Genomic DNA, 16,047 nt, shown 5'->3' with positions numbered 1-16,047 from the left:
TTCGTGAAATTCAGAAGCTTACTGGAATTTATCAGGTTATGTTTCAGAATCTAGTAGAAAGATTTTGATCTAGAAAATCTTAGCAATATAGATGTCTAGGCGGCATCGGGTTGGATTTTATGGTTTTCAAAAGGAAACACAGACAATTTAAGATTATTCGGCGATTTAATATTTTTCTACTCTTTTGTTATTTTGATCCATATTATTCTAATCCATATTAATATCAGATTAGTAATAATATTATATACTACGAAACTGTATCTGCCTGCTAGTTTTTCATAGCTTATTTGTTTAGTCATTTTGGATAAAATCTGATTCAGGTACATATATTTTTTTCCCGGAAAGTTGCCGGCATCATCTCTTTAAGATATAAAAGTTCAAAATAAAAATATTCTTTTGTATATAATTTTGTGATAATTTATTTTATGATTAAGTTCGCGTTTTTGTTAAGGTTACGATGGGGGTCTTCAGACCACTTACTTCGTGGAAGCCTGGGAGGCCGGCAGCCTTATAGCCAACGTATCAACAATAACACCAGTTTGGAAGCTCCAAGGTCTAGGGTCTGGGAAGGCTCTGAAGCTAGTGTTCTACGCGAACAACGCCAGAGGGAGATCTGAAGTTACCACTCTTAGAGTGCATACGCTATCAAGACTAGCTTTGCATACAGGTAAAAAACTGAATAATTTAGAGGATATACGAAAATACAACATGGAGTAAACATGCTACTTAATTTCTAAATACTCCAAAGGTATACGGCATTTCAATAGATAGTCTGTTTAGTATTGAAAAACAAATAGAAGATATCTTATTCACGTCATGTTTTTCAAGACTTGAACCAAAAATAAATTTATAACACTGATTTTTTTTTACATAACCTGAGTGGCATAGCTTTTAAGTGGTGGACACTTTTGATGTAGGTACTTGGCATTAAACCTCAAGTTTGAAACTTTAAAATATCGATATTAAAAGAAAAACTGACTGATATATCAATGTATAGCTCAGACCGAAAGGCTTAGAAAATAAAGTTGTTGGACCTAGATTTTCAATTCACGTACATATCCCTGTTAAGAAAGGATATTTAGAAATTCCATAGCAAATTCGAAAAAGCTAGTGCTCAATAGTTTCAAACCAGGCCTAACAACGAGGCCTCATAGAAAAATGTCACACATATGTACTAGTTACAAGAGGGTATTAGGCATGCTATGTTGAGAACTCCTACTTTACCTCAATTGTTGTATGATATCACTAGGGTTTATGCCTGAAAACCAGCACTGCAGTTGACTGACTGCCGCATTAAGCCGAAGTGTCGCCCCGTTCATCCAAATATTAGATATTAAGCTAGATTTAAGAAGTATCGGGGAAACAAGGAGCATAAACTTTTGTTGGCTAGTCCCTGGGACTATGGTGCTCAATCTGTTTGTACTTTTTCTTTCATATGTAGTTTTTGGCTGAATAAAGATTATTTATTTACTAAAATAGCCTAACTAAATTTTTTGTAAGACTTTCACAACTCGACGTCTCGTAAAAGACGTCGAGGCAGGCCGAGGCGTCGCTGGCGAGACAAACTCGATGCCTATATGTCGTCCTGGCCCCAAATATCCCTAGACAGAGACAGGTGGAAGGAAGAAAGGGAGGCCTTTGCCCGGCATTGGGACAGTAAGGGCTAACAATAATAATAATAAATTTCACAAGTGTTCTAGCAACCATGTCGTTTGTACAGAAGCGAAGCACAGCAACATCAGCAGTATGGACTCGAGCTGGGCCCTCGGCATCATCGCGGGTGCAGTCGGAACCCTCGCTGCAGTTGCCATCGTCGCTCTGCTAGCGCGAAAGCGACACCACAGGCCTTTACAGTACGAAGGTAACATTTTACTTAGTATAATTTCTTTATAACAGCTGGTTTGAGGTTACCTAAGAAGTCGGCTACACATTGGCGGTTCCTCTGGGACTGCAAATATTTATAGGCCGCGGTAATCACTCAACATCAAGTGATTTGCCTGATCGTTTGCGCTCTATATGAAAAAGGAGCTTAGGATAACAGTGAGCGGGGAGTGGGGGTGTTTGCGCATAGGTCTGTACCAGAAAGTTGTAACAATAAAGAGACAAAGAAAGAAAAAGTGGACAGGGAAACACTTATCCCTAATGGAGATCTCTACCAGTGACCCTTGGCAGTTGGCAGTGCGAGAGGTTGTAAATAGACGAGAATAGGTACAACAAAGGTAGAGAAGTATTCATTAAAAAAAAAAACGAGATAAGACTAATAAAAATAAATTATCTTCAATAATTAATCTTCGTTTAAGTAAGTAAATAATAGTCTAACCTGGACTATACCTAGCCATTAAGTAACTAGTATCTGTAATAGGGCAACATACCAGAATTCTAAACCGTTAAGCGATTCAGCTTTATAGGTAACATTTCCAAACAGTCAAACCAGTAAAGATCAGATTTAGGTCATATCCAAAATTGACCTAATGGGAATCAAATTTGAGCTATCAAGCCATTTAACTTACCTACTGATAGCACCAGTGTGCCAAACAGACCGTGCCTAAAGTCAGTTATTTACCACTAGCTGAATAAACCGGCTTATATGAAAAACATTTTTCATAAGACATCAGCTATCTATTTTGCCGTAAGTACTTCTTCTAAAAAAATAGATTTTGAGAAAAATTTTCAAAAAATAGTTTTTCTGAAAAATTATACGTAGGACCAAGGTGTTTAGACGTTTCAGAAAGCTCAGTTTTTGAAAATTCCTTTATTTTTTGGCGATAATTATTCAAAAACTACTTTTCGCAGTTAACTGCTTTTCCGTACAAGGCAAGTAGTAGGTATTGGTTAAAATACGTAGTGATACAGATTGGATGTATACAAATGCAAACCACATTACTGGATACACCTCTCTATTTTACTCTCGCAAAATTCTTATTCATTGAACACTGGTGGTAAACTAGAGATCGGTTCTAAAAGCACAACAAGCTACAAGGGATGAATTGCGAATAGACAATTTTGTTGATACAAATATACATTGAGATAACGATCATAGAGATCCAAACCTCACACTTTAACCGTCAGAAAAGCGCCATTACTTAGGCATACAAAAATTAAATAGACGTCATAAATATTTTTAAATGAACATAATAATTCATTTACCTCTTTTAGTATTTTTGCAATATTATAAAAATTTCTTCTTTTGATAAAAAAGCAGAATAACTATTGACAAAGCGAGTCAAAGTAAGCAATTGGAAACAGTAATTAATATACCATCGATATACATATGATTTAATAAAAAAATTCTTCAACAATTGTGAAATTAATTTTGACTCTTCGTTCACGTTTTCTATTAGGACTTATATATATGATTTAACATGGCATGACTGGTCCTCTCGTTTTCCAGCAAGGTTGCAGTTGTTTTAAGGAAAATTGCCACCTCTAGTATATATAACACCTCTCTGCGAGTATCCTACCCTATCGATAGTGTAGTACCGATAGCGTTATTCACAAGGTTTTCGATTGCTTGTACTGGAATTGTAATTGGGTTTCTGTCTTGTTTCTGTGCAACATCCTTTCAAAGACTAAGGTCCAATGTTCAACTGGATAAAATCATTGTAGAGGAAATTCTTGGATATTCTCGTACCTCTAGCATAGGAAACCGTAACAATTCGTTTAAAAATATAACGTGCAACTATTATCTATTTAATTTATGTATAAAACAAGCGATTAAAGCATATTGATAGATACATAAATTAAGGTAAATAAAAGGAGCAAAACAGTAGGTATATTATCTTGTTTTACTAAGGGAAATACATAATTAAATAATTGTTGAACGTGTTTTTAGTTACAATTACATTCATCTTTTCATGAGTTTTTAAAAGTCAAATGAGCTCGGTAGCTATTTAATCAGTGCTGTGTAGAAGTACCTTGTGGAAAGTACCTATGCAAACTGATTGTTCTTCCAATTTTTTATCAAAAAGAAATTTTATTTCAATATATATTCAATATATAATATATTTCAATCCACATATGTACTCGTACCTATATGGAACAAAAAATACCGCATTGTTATTTTTAAATCGGGATAACGGAACTTAAATCCCGCAGCCTTTGTCCTTTGCCCTCATTTTTTCTATCGGCACCAACGCAAAATTCATTACAGAAAGTGCAATACATTTTGCAGCTGGCAAGGTTAAAAATACAAAAGGTATTTTACAAAACCCATTGCAAACAGTAATATCTCATAGTGGGCTTTTAGTGGTTCCGTGCGAAACATATTATTGTTATGAGAGCCAGTGGGAATATATCCGGATGTGCTTGGTAAGCCATCTTGGGAGAAGGATTTTAATCCGTAGGCCGTTGGTTAATAGTCCCAATGGAGTTGCGCTATTTTCCTCCTCCTAAAATGCAAGGTGCTTGGTGAAGATATTTCGGATGATTTTGTCTCCGTTATCGACGAAAAATAAATTAAGCCTGCCAATAACTGGTCTAAGATGCATTTACAGTCGCTTATTTTTCATGCCACACATAACACAATAATATTATGTAATAACTATATTGTGGTGTACGGAAAAACTCAACCGAGTTTATGTTTACACCATATTTGTACTAAAAATTGGAAACATTTTTTCTAAACATTTAAATAAATAAAAATAAAAAAAACTGCTGCAGACTTTCAATTTTTATATTTAGTATTAAATCAAATCAAATTTATTTATCTCTTGTGTCTTTAGTGACTAGATTCTCAACACAACGAGGGTGTCTAATGCAACTTCTGTGACTCTACCACTGGTTTTGCAGTTTCGGATTAGGATTATCTTTTTCATAGAATCAGTTGCCAATTTATTTTATATTATTTATACGAAACAGGCACGTTTCTCGTAGAACAGTCACTGATTAGTGGACAGGTTTAGTTTCAAATGCCATATTACACAAGGGTAAAAGAACCATAATGTTAATAAACATTCAGCTTTTATCAAGCACTTCTTCAAAACATACTATTGCCTCTCGAGCCATACATTATCCATCGCGTGTAGGATACCTATAGTTTAGTCAACTGTAAACTTCTAAATGGCCTAAGTTTGAATTTTTATGACACCATTACCATCACCTACAAGTGACAAAGTAATTTAGTTACAAATGATGTCGACGCCTGGGTAATTAGAAAATTATACTACAATCAAAGTTAAAACTTTGAAATTGCTTTAAATAATGCTTTCGTGTTTGCATAGACAAGGAATTCTAGGAAATTGTTTTCAGTTTGAGAATTTTAATGGAACAAATTTAACGTTTAATATACTAAGCACAAAATTTAGCAAAGTTTATAGTCTTATTTAGATTTTAGCGACGATAACACTCTCTAATGGAACACACATTATTAAAGCCTCAATAGCTCAACCGGTAAAGGAGTGGACTGAAAACCGAAAGGTCAACGGTTCAAACCCCGCCTGTTGCTCTATTGTCGTACCTACTCCTAGCACAAGCCTGACGCTTAGTTGGAGAGGAAAGGGGAATATTAGTCATTTTAACATGGCTAATATTCTTTTTATAAAAAATAAAGGTGTATCATACCTATAACCTTTTTCTTTATGACTGGGTAGTGTACAAAATCCAGTGACTTCCTGCGACTCGTTTGATGGACTACATAAAGGGGTGGTCTGCCAACGCTGCCCTTCTTGGTGTAAGGTCCCATTCTAGCACCTTGGGACTCCACCGTCCATCAGTTTTTCAAACTATGTGCCCTGCCTATTGACACTTTAGCTTCACAACCCGTGGGGCTATGACGGTTACACTGGCTCTCCTACGGATCGCTTATTCCTGATTTGAACATGTAGAGAAACTCCAAGCATAGCTCTATCCATTCCTCACTGACCAACTACAAGAACCTTGGTGCAAAATCATGACGTGCGGAAGTCCCTAGAAGAGAACTACTCCTTCCAGCTGTGGACGTATAGCGGTCAACAATGATGATGATGATGATTATATAACTTTATCGTTATCGTCTTCTATGACAAAACCAGATTCTTAACTTGAGCCTATTATATGATAGCTACGCAAAAAAGCTGTCAAAATGTGTCGCTTTTAAAATTCCTGTATACTTCCAAGCAATGGGTTCACTCAACACCTCCGAAAGTACTCTACGTTCAAAGAATCTTCCAAAAACCTATTTGTATAAAGCGCACTTTAAGTTTATCTACAGTTTTTTTCGTCTGTGTCATAAAAGAGGCATTAAGGATTTCTACGGGGAATACTCAGAGCCTCATTTACGTCGACGAGTTGCCTGATGTCTCAAAAAAGGGACATAAGGGCGAAGAGCTTAGATAAAGATCACCCAATATCTCCGACGTTTCTATTAGGGCAGGTGTATTAAAATTGCGACTTTGACTCCTGCAGGTGCTTCAATGCTTTGAAAAGCTTTTGATTAGGTTGCTTTGTTTGCATGATGTCATTTTATAGAAAGAGGTAAATGATTTTTTTGACTGTTTCCACTGCCCGATTGAGTTGAAAGCCAGAAACATGTGGTCTGGATGGCAATAGATGATTATGGTAACATTGAGAGTCTCTGATGATAAAGGTGTGAGGATTAGATTGGCACTTTCTGATGGCATGAAGAATTTAGACTCATTTGCTTTGTTTTCATGAGTTGTTGCATGAGCAAGTTTCAATCCTTTTTAATACATAAAAAATATTTTACTTTGAAAAGTTTTTTACCTTTTATCTATATTTAGTTAGTTTGTTAGTATTTTGAACTTATTGATTTTATATTTACCCAATTTTGTAAATAACATCATTAACAAAGGAAACAGGAACTTTATTTCTATCTCACGGGATAGCAATTGCGAAATGGATATGGAAGTCAGACAGAAATAACCACTCCAATTTAAAAAGTATGAAGTGATAGACGCCCATACCTGTACCTAATTGGTTTCACGCTGTAAACAATGGAAGTCAGTAGGTATTTTACCGAAACCTAAATTCAATCGAAATGATGTAAAATCTTATAAATATGAAAGTTTTGATGTTTTTTACTCCTTCACACTATAATGAAAACCAATTTAGCTAAAATTTGTTGTCATCACTGAATTAACACATAGGTTAAATTTTATACTGGGAAATCAAAGAATTGTCTCGGGATTTTTATAAAAACCTATCCATGTGGATGGGCGGGCATCACTAGTAATACATTATTATATTTTTTTAAATTTTACTGGTTAGATTTTTTGTCTTCCTTTATTCGTTTCTTTTAAGACGAAATAATTTAATCCGCTAAAGAAAAGATTCGAGCAACACCACAAAAAAGTGAAATAGAAGATAAGAAATAAGCCACAAGAAAGGCGAATTAATCAATGTTTCCCAGGATTCACTGCCGTGAATCCGGATTAAAACTTGAATCTTTCCGAGAAATGAAGATGACTTCTAAATCCTATCGTAAATAAAACCAGGGCGCTAAGCTGATCACGGACATCCGAAAGCTTTTGGCCAACATCCAAAAAAAGAAGGTTTTTTATGTTCAGTTCAAACGCAAAAGGCTCGAAAAATGTCCACGATAAATTTTTTTTGACTGAAACACAGCTGTATTAGAATGATATATGTCGTAGGTACGTGTAAAATATGAAATAGGGGAATATTTTTATGTCAAAACATAAAAGCTCGGTAGTTTATTCGATTTATTTTACAGACGTGTTCCAGTAATAACGAACGCAAAACAAATGAATGTGATTACAAATATCGAATAGGCAAATATGATATTATCAAAAAATCAATATCGATAAAAAGATGGCTATAAATAAAACTACGGGATAACTTAAATAATTTTAGTTTTAATTTAATTTAATATTTTTATTTGTTTTTTGTTTTTATTTAGCTGTAAGTTTATTTTATATATAAAAAAACTCTTATGTTGATGTCGATTTCAAATAAAATAATATTAATCATGCTTATTGGGTACGAACTATATTCAGTAGGTATGGACCCAGGTATTAGGTATTTTTGGAAAACGATGAGAGAGCGGAATTTCGAAAAATCCTGATACACAATCGTTATTTTTAACCAAAAGCTCAAAAAGTAATTTCATGTATAACCTTGACAATCGGCGGGCTTTTAGACAAACTTCCACCCCTATTTGATTCCCTTTGGGCTGTGTTTCCAAAAATCCTTTTTAGCGATTACCTACGTCAATATAGGAACCTGTCTAGGTACGCACTGTCAAAATTTAGAATACTAGTAGTTTAGGCTATGCGTTGATTGGTCAATCAGCCAGTCAGTCAGGACAAATCGATTTTTAACCCCCGACCCAAAAAGAGGGGTGTTATCTGTGTGTCTGTCTATCTGTGTATCTGTCTGTGGCATCGTAGCTCCTAAACTAATGAACCGATTTCAATTTAGATTGTTTTGTTTGAAAGGTGGCTTGATCGAAATGTTCTTAGCTATAATCCAAGAAAATCAGTTCAGCCGTTTGAAAGTTATCAGATCTTTTCTAGTTACTGTAACCTTCACTTGTCGGGGGTGTTATAAATTTTTAGTTTACACTTGTATGTATAGATTTAAGTTAAGATTAATAACTGTGACAATACCAAATTAGGATATCGATTGTTCTTCGTGTCTTGTAGAAGTTCTTCACTAAGATACCAAGAACTAATAAGAAGAATTGCTATTGCACAGGCGAGAACATTTTTCAAGTTCGTTAGAAAGCTTCGCTGAGACCACAAAGTAAATTGGAATTGCTCGAGTACAGTGAAAAATAAGGGAGATCCTTCGTGTGTATCGATTTCAAACGCATTACTAAGAACTTGATATTCTAGTACCTTACTTTGTCAGGTATCTCTACATGATGATAAAAGGCATACAAAGTTTTGTAACAAATATGTATGTATGTCTGTATGTATGTATGTTTGTATCCAGATTCTGTGTGTTCCACCGTAGAACCTAAACTACTAGGCCGATTTTGATGAATGAGGTGTCAATTGATTCGTTGTTAAGATCCGGATGACATAGTCTATATTTTATACGGAAAAAATTGACCTAACGGATGTTACATCAAAAAAGTGGGGGTCTTCAAAAATTTTTTTGCTATTGTATCGAGTAGGATGTCAAAAGAAAGAAGAGAAAATTCTGAGTTCAGGGATATAAAATATGTACTACAACATTAAAATATACCAAGCGACAGAAAAATAATTTTACTAAAATATTTCAGCGTTTATTAAGACAATCGCAGTCGGGGTTTAGTTTTACAACTTTATCTCGTGTAGCTACAGTATTATTTTTATTTATATCAGTAGGCATATATACAGTACAGTATATATTATATCATCATCATCATCATCAGCCTGTGGACGTCCATTGCTGGACATAGGCCTTCCCTAAAGAGCGCCACCACACCCGGTCCTCAGCCTTCCTCATAACATTATATATATATTGTATATTCTTCAACCCATAAAAAAAACAATTATGACGCAGAAATATTTCAAACAGCTTTCAATGACGTATAGCTCTTCTATTACAAATCATTTACGCGTACGCGAGTGTTCGAGGTGAGGTTGAGTTCCTGCATGCTGCTTCATCGCTCACAGTCTGTGTTTCAAGCTTTAGGTATTTGCCTTTCATCTAGATTTCTTGTAGTAGTATGTTACTGAGAGTTCACATCCACATATAATTCCACATCGATCTGAATACAAAACTTGAATGTCACAGACGACAGCGTCTTGATTTCAAGTCGACATGAGTTCCATTGCATTCCAAATATGATTTATGCCCTTATACATTTCAACTGTTATCGCTGATGTTTCGTCACTTGGATGCCGCCAGTTTTATTAAGTTTTCACCGCACCCGCGGGACCGCAAAAAGGAATATCATGTTTTGAATTTGAATATTTTAAAAGTGCAGTAAATTTCGAGTTATAACTGATATTGAATAACGCTTGAATTGTATTGGTGGAATATTGAATTTATACCTACTAGATAATCTACTTCAGTGAAGTTTGTTTTTTTGGGACTAAAAGTAGGATCACTTCTTATATAGTTCTTAAACTGCCTGCAAAATTCGTGTTAAGATCGATTTAGCTCTTTAAACATACATGCAAACAAAATTAATATTTTTGGATTTTTCTCACTTAATTTAAAGTTAGGCAAGATATTTTTTATCTTCTGTCTAACATCCAAATTTTCACATTTATAGTATTACTAAGTAAGCCTAGTTTCTTCTTGTGACATCCTCTGCGTGGATTTACGTTTTTAAAGAATCTGTTCGAATTTCTCAAGTCCCTTTCTTAGTTTCGGTTAACGTTACAGAGAGAATTTACATGCCTAAATCTCATGTTCCTTGACTGTACGTTGAGAAGGTTAACTTACCAATCACCTTCAAAATATATTAAGTAGTTTCGTGACAGACGGTTTCTCCTCTAATATTTATCAATATTGAGGTTTTTGCGATCATTTACGTTGTAATTTAGTTTGTACCAGGACAGTACCAGGTCTAATACAAAAGACCTAAACATCGTTTGGCGTGACAATCGACGATCTTATTATTTCGACACGAAATGATACTGAAAATGATCGGCGTGTTATCATTATCTTAGTATATGGAACATAAATAATATAGTAGGAGTCTGGGGTTCGTTCCGAATATGTCGAAGATCGTGTCGAAATTGTATTGAATTATTTATAACACAAAAATATTATTTCCCACACATATACCTACCTATCATATTTAGGTATCTCAATTAACTAAGATTATGATGAATGGAGTCAATATAAACGAAGCATCGATAGACCTAGACTAATTGTTGCAAACTATGCCAATAGTGATAGAGCAAGGAACATAATTATTTAGTCTAGGAATCCGTAGAGTCAGTCAGTCAGAGTCGATAGCGAGCACCTATTATTTAGTGTCACGTACTTCAGTTTGACCTGTTTCGCAGGTATTATAAGCCGAACACGATTACTACTAATCGTACATGATCGCTACAAATCAAACATTCGTATAGGTCGAAATGGCAATTGGGGTATGAGGTGAGGGCAGCACACGCGCACCAGGTTAGCACAAATACTGTGCGGGTGTGCGGGGCGTCCCCAGCCTGATTGCCATCTCGGACTGTCGCGAACTTTGATTTTACGCATTAAGCGACGTCTTGCCCTGTTTCTTTTCTAGTTTTCGCCGTACAGTATGGGTTTTAGAGTGTTCTCGTTTGTTTTATATTAGGTATAAAGTCCGATCTTCACTCTCTTGCAAATTGCAGCGTGAACTCCCGTGAACGACGCGATGCTAAACTCCAGTATGAGCGTTGTTTTACGTCGTTCAGTAACTCTCGTGCCACAATTCGCATGCGAGTAAAGATGGGGTATAACACAGGGGCATAACTAGCTCTTGGTAACTAGCTAAATAAATAAGCTCTTTGCTCCATGCGCTCAACTTTAAAATGAAGAAATATGGAGTGACATTTAACTGCAACGTCGACTGCACGAAAATGTCAAAACTTACGTCGGGCGTTAGTCTTTGTATTTGAGTCACTTTAGGCTATTTTAAGGTAACGTGAAAGGTTAGAGATGTGAATAAAGTATTAATTATGAACTCGAGCGTTGTGATATAACTATCTGATAAAATCAAACGGAAGCAAAAATAAATCTACGTCCAAATAATACGTACATAGTCTCTGTGTGAAATGTCATTAGTCCATAGCATAGATATGTAGTCCATAGAAATTATAAATACTAGTACCTAGGTGTAATAAGAATTATTACTTCCTACATCCATGCCTTGATCCTCATTAGGTACTGAGAGTCGCGACCCCTTTTATGAATCAATATGGTAGGAGTATTCATGATTTCAAGATTCTAAGATTAACAAGTATAAATTAAAAATTTATAACACCCCCGACAAGTGAAGGTTACAGTAACTAGAAAAAGCTGATAACTTTCAAACGGCTGAACCAATTTTCTTGGATGATAGCTAAGAACACTCTCGATCAAGCCACCTTTCAAACAAAAAAAACTAAATTAAAATCGGTTCATTCGTTTAGGCGCTACGATGCCACAGACAGATACACAGATACACACGTCAAACTTATAACACCCCTCTTTTTGGGTCGGGGGTTAAAAAGAGCAATTTCGAATCATACACTTAAATGAATTTTAGTGATAATTACAGCAATTAAAGCTTAATTATATGCTCTACATAGGCTTTAGAAGACAAGGAGGAAAGATGCCTAACAAGGCCTTCGAAGTAGGGCAATCTGTCACCAATTTGATTCAACGTTCCTTGTCTAGCTAATCCAGCACGATCGACTGGTATGACTGGTTTGACTTGACGATGGTTGTCATAACTAAGGGCGATTACGCACTTCATCCGATCCGAATCCATGAAAATATGTTCCAAAGTAGTCATAAACTCTTTGTAGTCAAGAAATCTTTGTATGCTAGCTTACGCACTAGCTCCGATTTCGGCATCCGAGTTCTCTCCGTTATCCGTGAGAATATCTTGGATGTGCCTCGGATTCAAATCGGGCGTATGACAAAGATATGATAAAGATGTCCATTGAATAGCTTAGATTTGGATCAAAGATCGGATTAGTGCATAAACAATTATTAGCATAGTTCGGTCCGAGTTTATTATATCTTTTTTTTTTTCACGGACGCAGATCGAATAAGTACTAACCACTCTTAGGTACACTAGTACTATAGGTAGGTATTTTTTACCTAAGTATTATTTTATATTTTGTGTATTATAATAGAAAAGAAGCGGGATATAGGTCGTATAAGCCCCTCCTTAATTATATACCTAATACGTTTTTCCTATAAGATTTCGTTGAACAAAGACCTATTTTGCAGCGCCACTGCAGACGGGGAAGGCGTACAAAGGTGCTTTGCATAACCACTCCCCCCTCCAACCGGACGACAAGAACCCAGATGTAGTGCCACTCGGGAAAGGTGAGTGCGTTTGTTTGTTTTCTGCAAATGAGGAACCATTATTAATTCTAATTATCTTGCTCCGACGAGAAATTTATTTTAACTAGGGCAGATTTTTAATAAAATTCCCAGAAGAATATGTGAGTATTTTTTTCTTTATTCATTAAAAAATAAAATCGCGAAATACTGAGACACTCATTCCTCTAGCCATTCTACAAGAACTCAGTATAGTGCCACTCTGCAAAGGTGAGTGCATTTGTTTGTTTTCTGCAAATGAGGAACTATTATTCCTAACTATCTTGCACCGACGATAATTTATTTTAACTAGCGCAGATTTTTATTAAAATTCCCAGAAGAATATGTGAGAATTTTTTCTTTATTCATATAAAAATAAAATCGCGTAATACACTCACTCCTCTAGCCATTCTACAAGAACCCAGTATAGTGCCACTCGGGAAAGGTGAGTGCGTTTGTTTGTTTTCTGCAAATGAGGAACCATTATTTCTAACTATCTTGCGCTGACAATAATTTCTTTAAACTAGGGCAGGTTTTTAATAAAATTTTAAACTACCTTGCGCCGCCGAGAATTTATTTAACTAGGAAAGGTTTTTAATGAAATACAAATCCAGATATAGTGTCCTCGGGAAAGAGAAATGCGTTTGTTTCTTTTCTGCAAATGAGGAACATATTCTAAATTATTACTAATCATTAACGCAAAATTTCTTTAACATTACGACTACTTCGGTGATCACTTTCGTAACAAGTGGTTTTGTGATTTCGTTTCGTTATGTTTCGTTCATTCGTTCGTCATTTCGGTTCGTTTTAGGCATTAGTTGCAACCTATTCATTAAGTTTTCGTGAGCATGTTCCTTACACCCCATATTTCCAGCGTCACAATATGGCGGTTTTTTTTCCTATTCTTAGTTTGGACGCATTATAGTCGTTTATTTTTTTAGCTGTATCATGTATCACACTAATATTATAAAGGCGAAAGTTTGTGTGTATGCGTGTATGTGTGTGTGTGTGTATGTTTGTTACTCCTTCACGCAAAAACTACTAGATTGATTTGGCTGAAATTTGAATGGAGATAGATAATTACTGGATTAGCACGTATTCTACATTTATGCCGGAAAATCAAAGAGTTCCCACGGGATTTGGAAAACCTAATCCACGCGGGCGAAGTCGCGGGTATCAGCTAGTCTGTAATAAACGTTTCCTTTCAAGATTTCAACTGCACGCGAGACTCTGAACGGCCGCCCGAGCCGCCTCCCTACGGAGTAGTGGTGTCGCCGCCAGTGGGGTCGTCGAGGAGCGTGCACAGCTTACATGAGCGCGCCAACACCCCGCACACGCCTCACACGCCCAACACTCCAGCGTCCGATGCACAGGTTAGAATTTTCATAAGCGACAAAAAAACTGCGATAATATCTAGTAGGCACTAGATGGTATACTGATTTTTTGCCTGAATAGATAAAATAGATATAGTTAAAGAAAAATTGGCTAGGCTCCTTTTATCTCGGAAACCAAAGAAAATTTTAAAAAGTTCAATCCAAGGGGATTATCGTGGGAATCATCTAGTTGTTTATATTGTTCATTAGATTCAAAATTATTCATTAGATTTAGATAGGTAAATGAGATGTTTTCTCATGAGATGAGATGAATTCACGGTTTTCGGATTTTTTTCTACTTGTGCCCTACCTACTTGACAAATTTCATACGGGAAGTACCCTACAGGCTTTTCGTGACGGACAAGACAGTCAGACAGACAGACACAAAGTGATCCTATAAGGATTTCTTTTTTCTTTTGAGGTGCGGAACCCTAAAAGCGGCCAAGTGCGAGTCGGACTCGCCATGAAGGGTTACGTAGCAGCAAGTAAAATCAATAAAAGTTCTTGTACTTCGTTGTAACTTTGATCGATGTTTTAAAAACCGGCCAAGTGCGAGTCAGACTCGCGCACTGAGGGTTCCGTACTCGGGTATTTTTTTTGAACACCTTGCACGATAAATCAAAAACTATTATACATAAAAATAAATAAAAATCTGTTTTAGAATGTACAGATAAAGCACTTTCATTCATGATACCCCACTTGGTATAGTTATCTTACTTTGAAAATTAAAACACATTTTAACTATTTTTTTTAATAATATGACCACAAATTCGGGGTTTTCAAATTTGTTCCTGTACTTGTGCTATAAGACCTATCTACCTGAAAAATTTCATGATTCTAGGTCAACGGGAAATACCCTATAGGTTTCTTGACAGACACGACGGACAGACAGACAGACAGTTTTTCCTTTTGAGGTACGGAACCCTAAAAATTAGACAATTTCCTGGTTTGACCTTATGCTAATAAGTTCATTTTGTTTCAGAGCATCGGTACACTAGCGGAGGACCGGCGTAGTGTGACAAGTGGTACGCTGTCTCGGAGGAGGGAAGTTGTCACGACAAGAACGCCCCTCTTAGCGAACGCGAGAGAAAGCTGTGTGTAGATACTATATAGTGACGTTTTATATTGGACACATTTATATTTACTATTGAAGGATAATTATGTGGTGTGAACAAGACTTTATTAGTATAGTAATGGATGGACATGGAATTAAGGGACGTTATACACATAGTCGGCTCGATACAGGGTAGAATCGGATTTAATACATGAATGTTTGATAAAAATGTCCGCCTATCAACTCGGTTTGAATTTAAGAAGCACAATGGGTGTTTAAGGGTGCGAAATCAAATGCGTAGTGTTTAAAGCCGAATGGAGTTCGGAAAAACTCGGGTGGTTATGCCGATCGGGCGAGCCGAGTAAAACTAGAACTTATTATGTGAAAGGGTTGGTTTTATTGTAGAGTAAAAGTCACCGAATCAAATGTGATGATCCGACTATGTGTATGACCTAAAATAGGCTATTTGACTAATTGTTGGAAATCGTTTTAAATTATTCTTTATTACATAATAAGCACACTATATCGATATTTTTCGGAAGATCTACTGTATTAAGAATTAAAATGAATTATAAAGTTTAAGTTTTTAAAAATGCGCCAAAAATGACATTTCTATAATGGCGCTGGTCACATGACACGTGTGTCGTCACACGCTAGTAAACAAGTTCACAGTTGTTTACACAATGTGAACCTAAGTGCACTAGTAATAAAGAATAA

The 16,047-nt window shown here is 35.9% G+C and overlaps 1 protein-coding gene across 1 annotated transcript in view; it reads left to right on the top strand.

Annotated features, from left to right (window-relative positions):
* Positions 1–15,835, top strand: part of LOC123866067 (hemicentin-2-like) — a 220,567-nt gene extending 204,732 nt beyond the window's left edge. The window contains exons 13-17 of the mRNA XM_045907389.1: positions 452–667; positions 1,721–1,861; positions 12,811–12,909; positions 14,113–14,276; positions 15,259–15,835. Coding sequence (XP_045763345.1) covers positions 452–667; positions 1,721–1,861; positions 12,811–12,909; positions 14,113–14,276; positions 15,259–15,378 — 740 coding nt within the window. The 3' untranslated portion in view covers positions 15,379–15,835. The remainder of the gene's footprint in view (positions 1–451; positions 668–1,720; positions 1,862–12,810; positions 12,910–14,112; positions 14,277–15,258) is intronic.
* Positions 15,836–16,047: the final 212 nt, after the last annotated feature.

The sequence above is a fragment of the Maniola jurtina genome, chromosome 6, assembly GCF_905333055.1.
Source record: "Maniola jurtina chromosome 6, ilManJurt1.1, whole genome shotgun sequence".
Lineage (NCBI taxonomy): Eukaryota > Metazoa > Arthropoda > Insecta > Lepidoptera > Nymphalidae > Maniola > Maniola jurtina.
The sequence above is the reverse complement of the archived record's forward strand: the minus strand, read 5'-3'. Positions and strand labels throughout refer to the sequence as shown.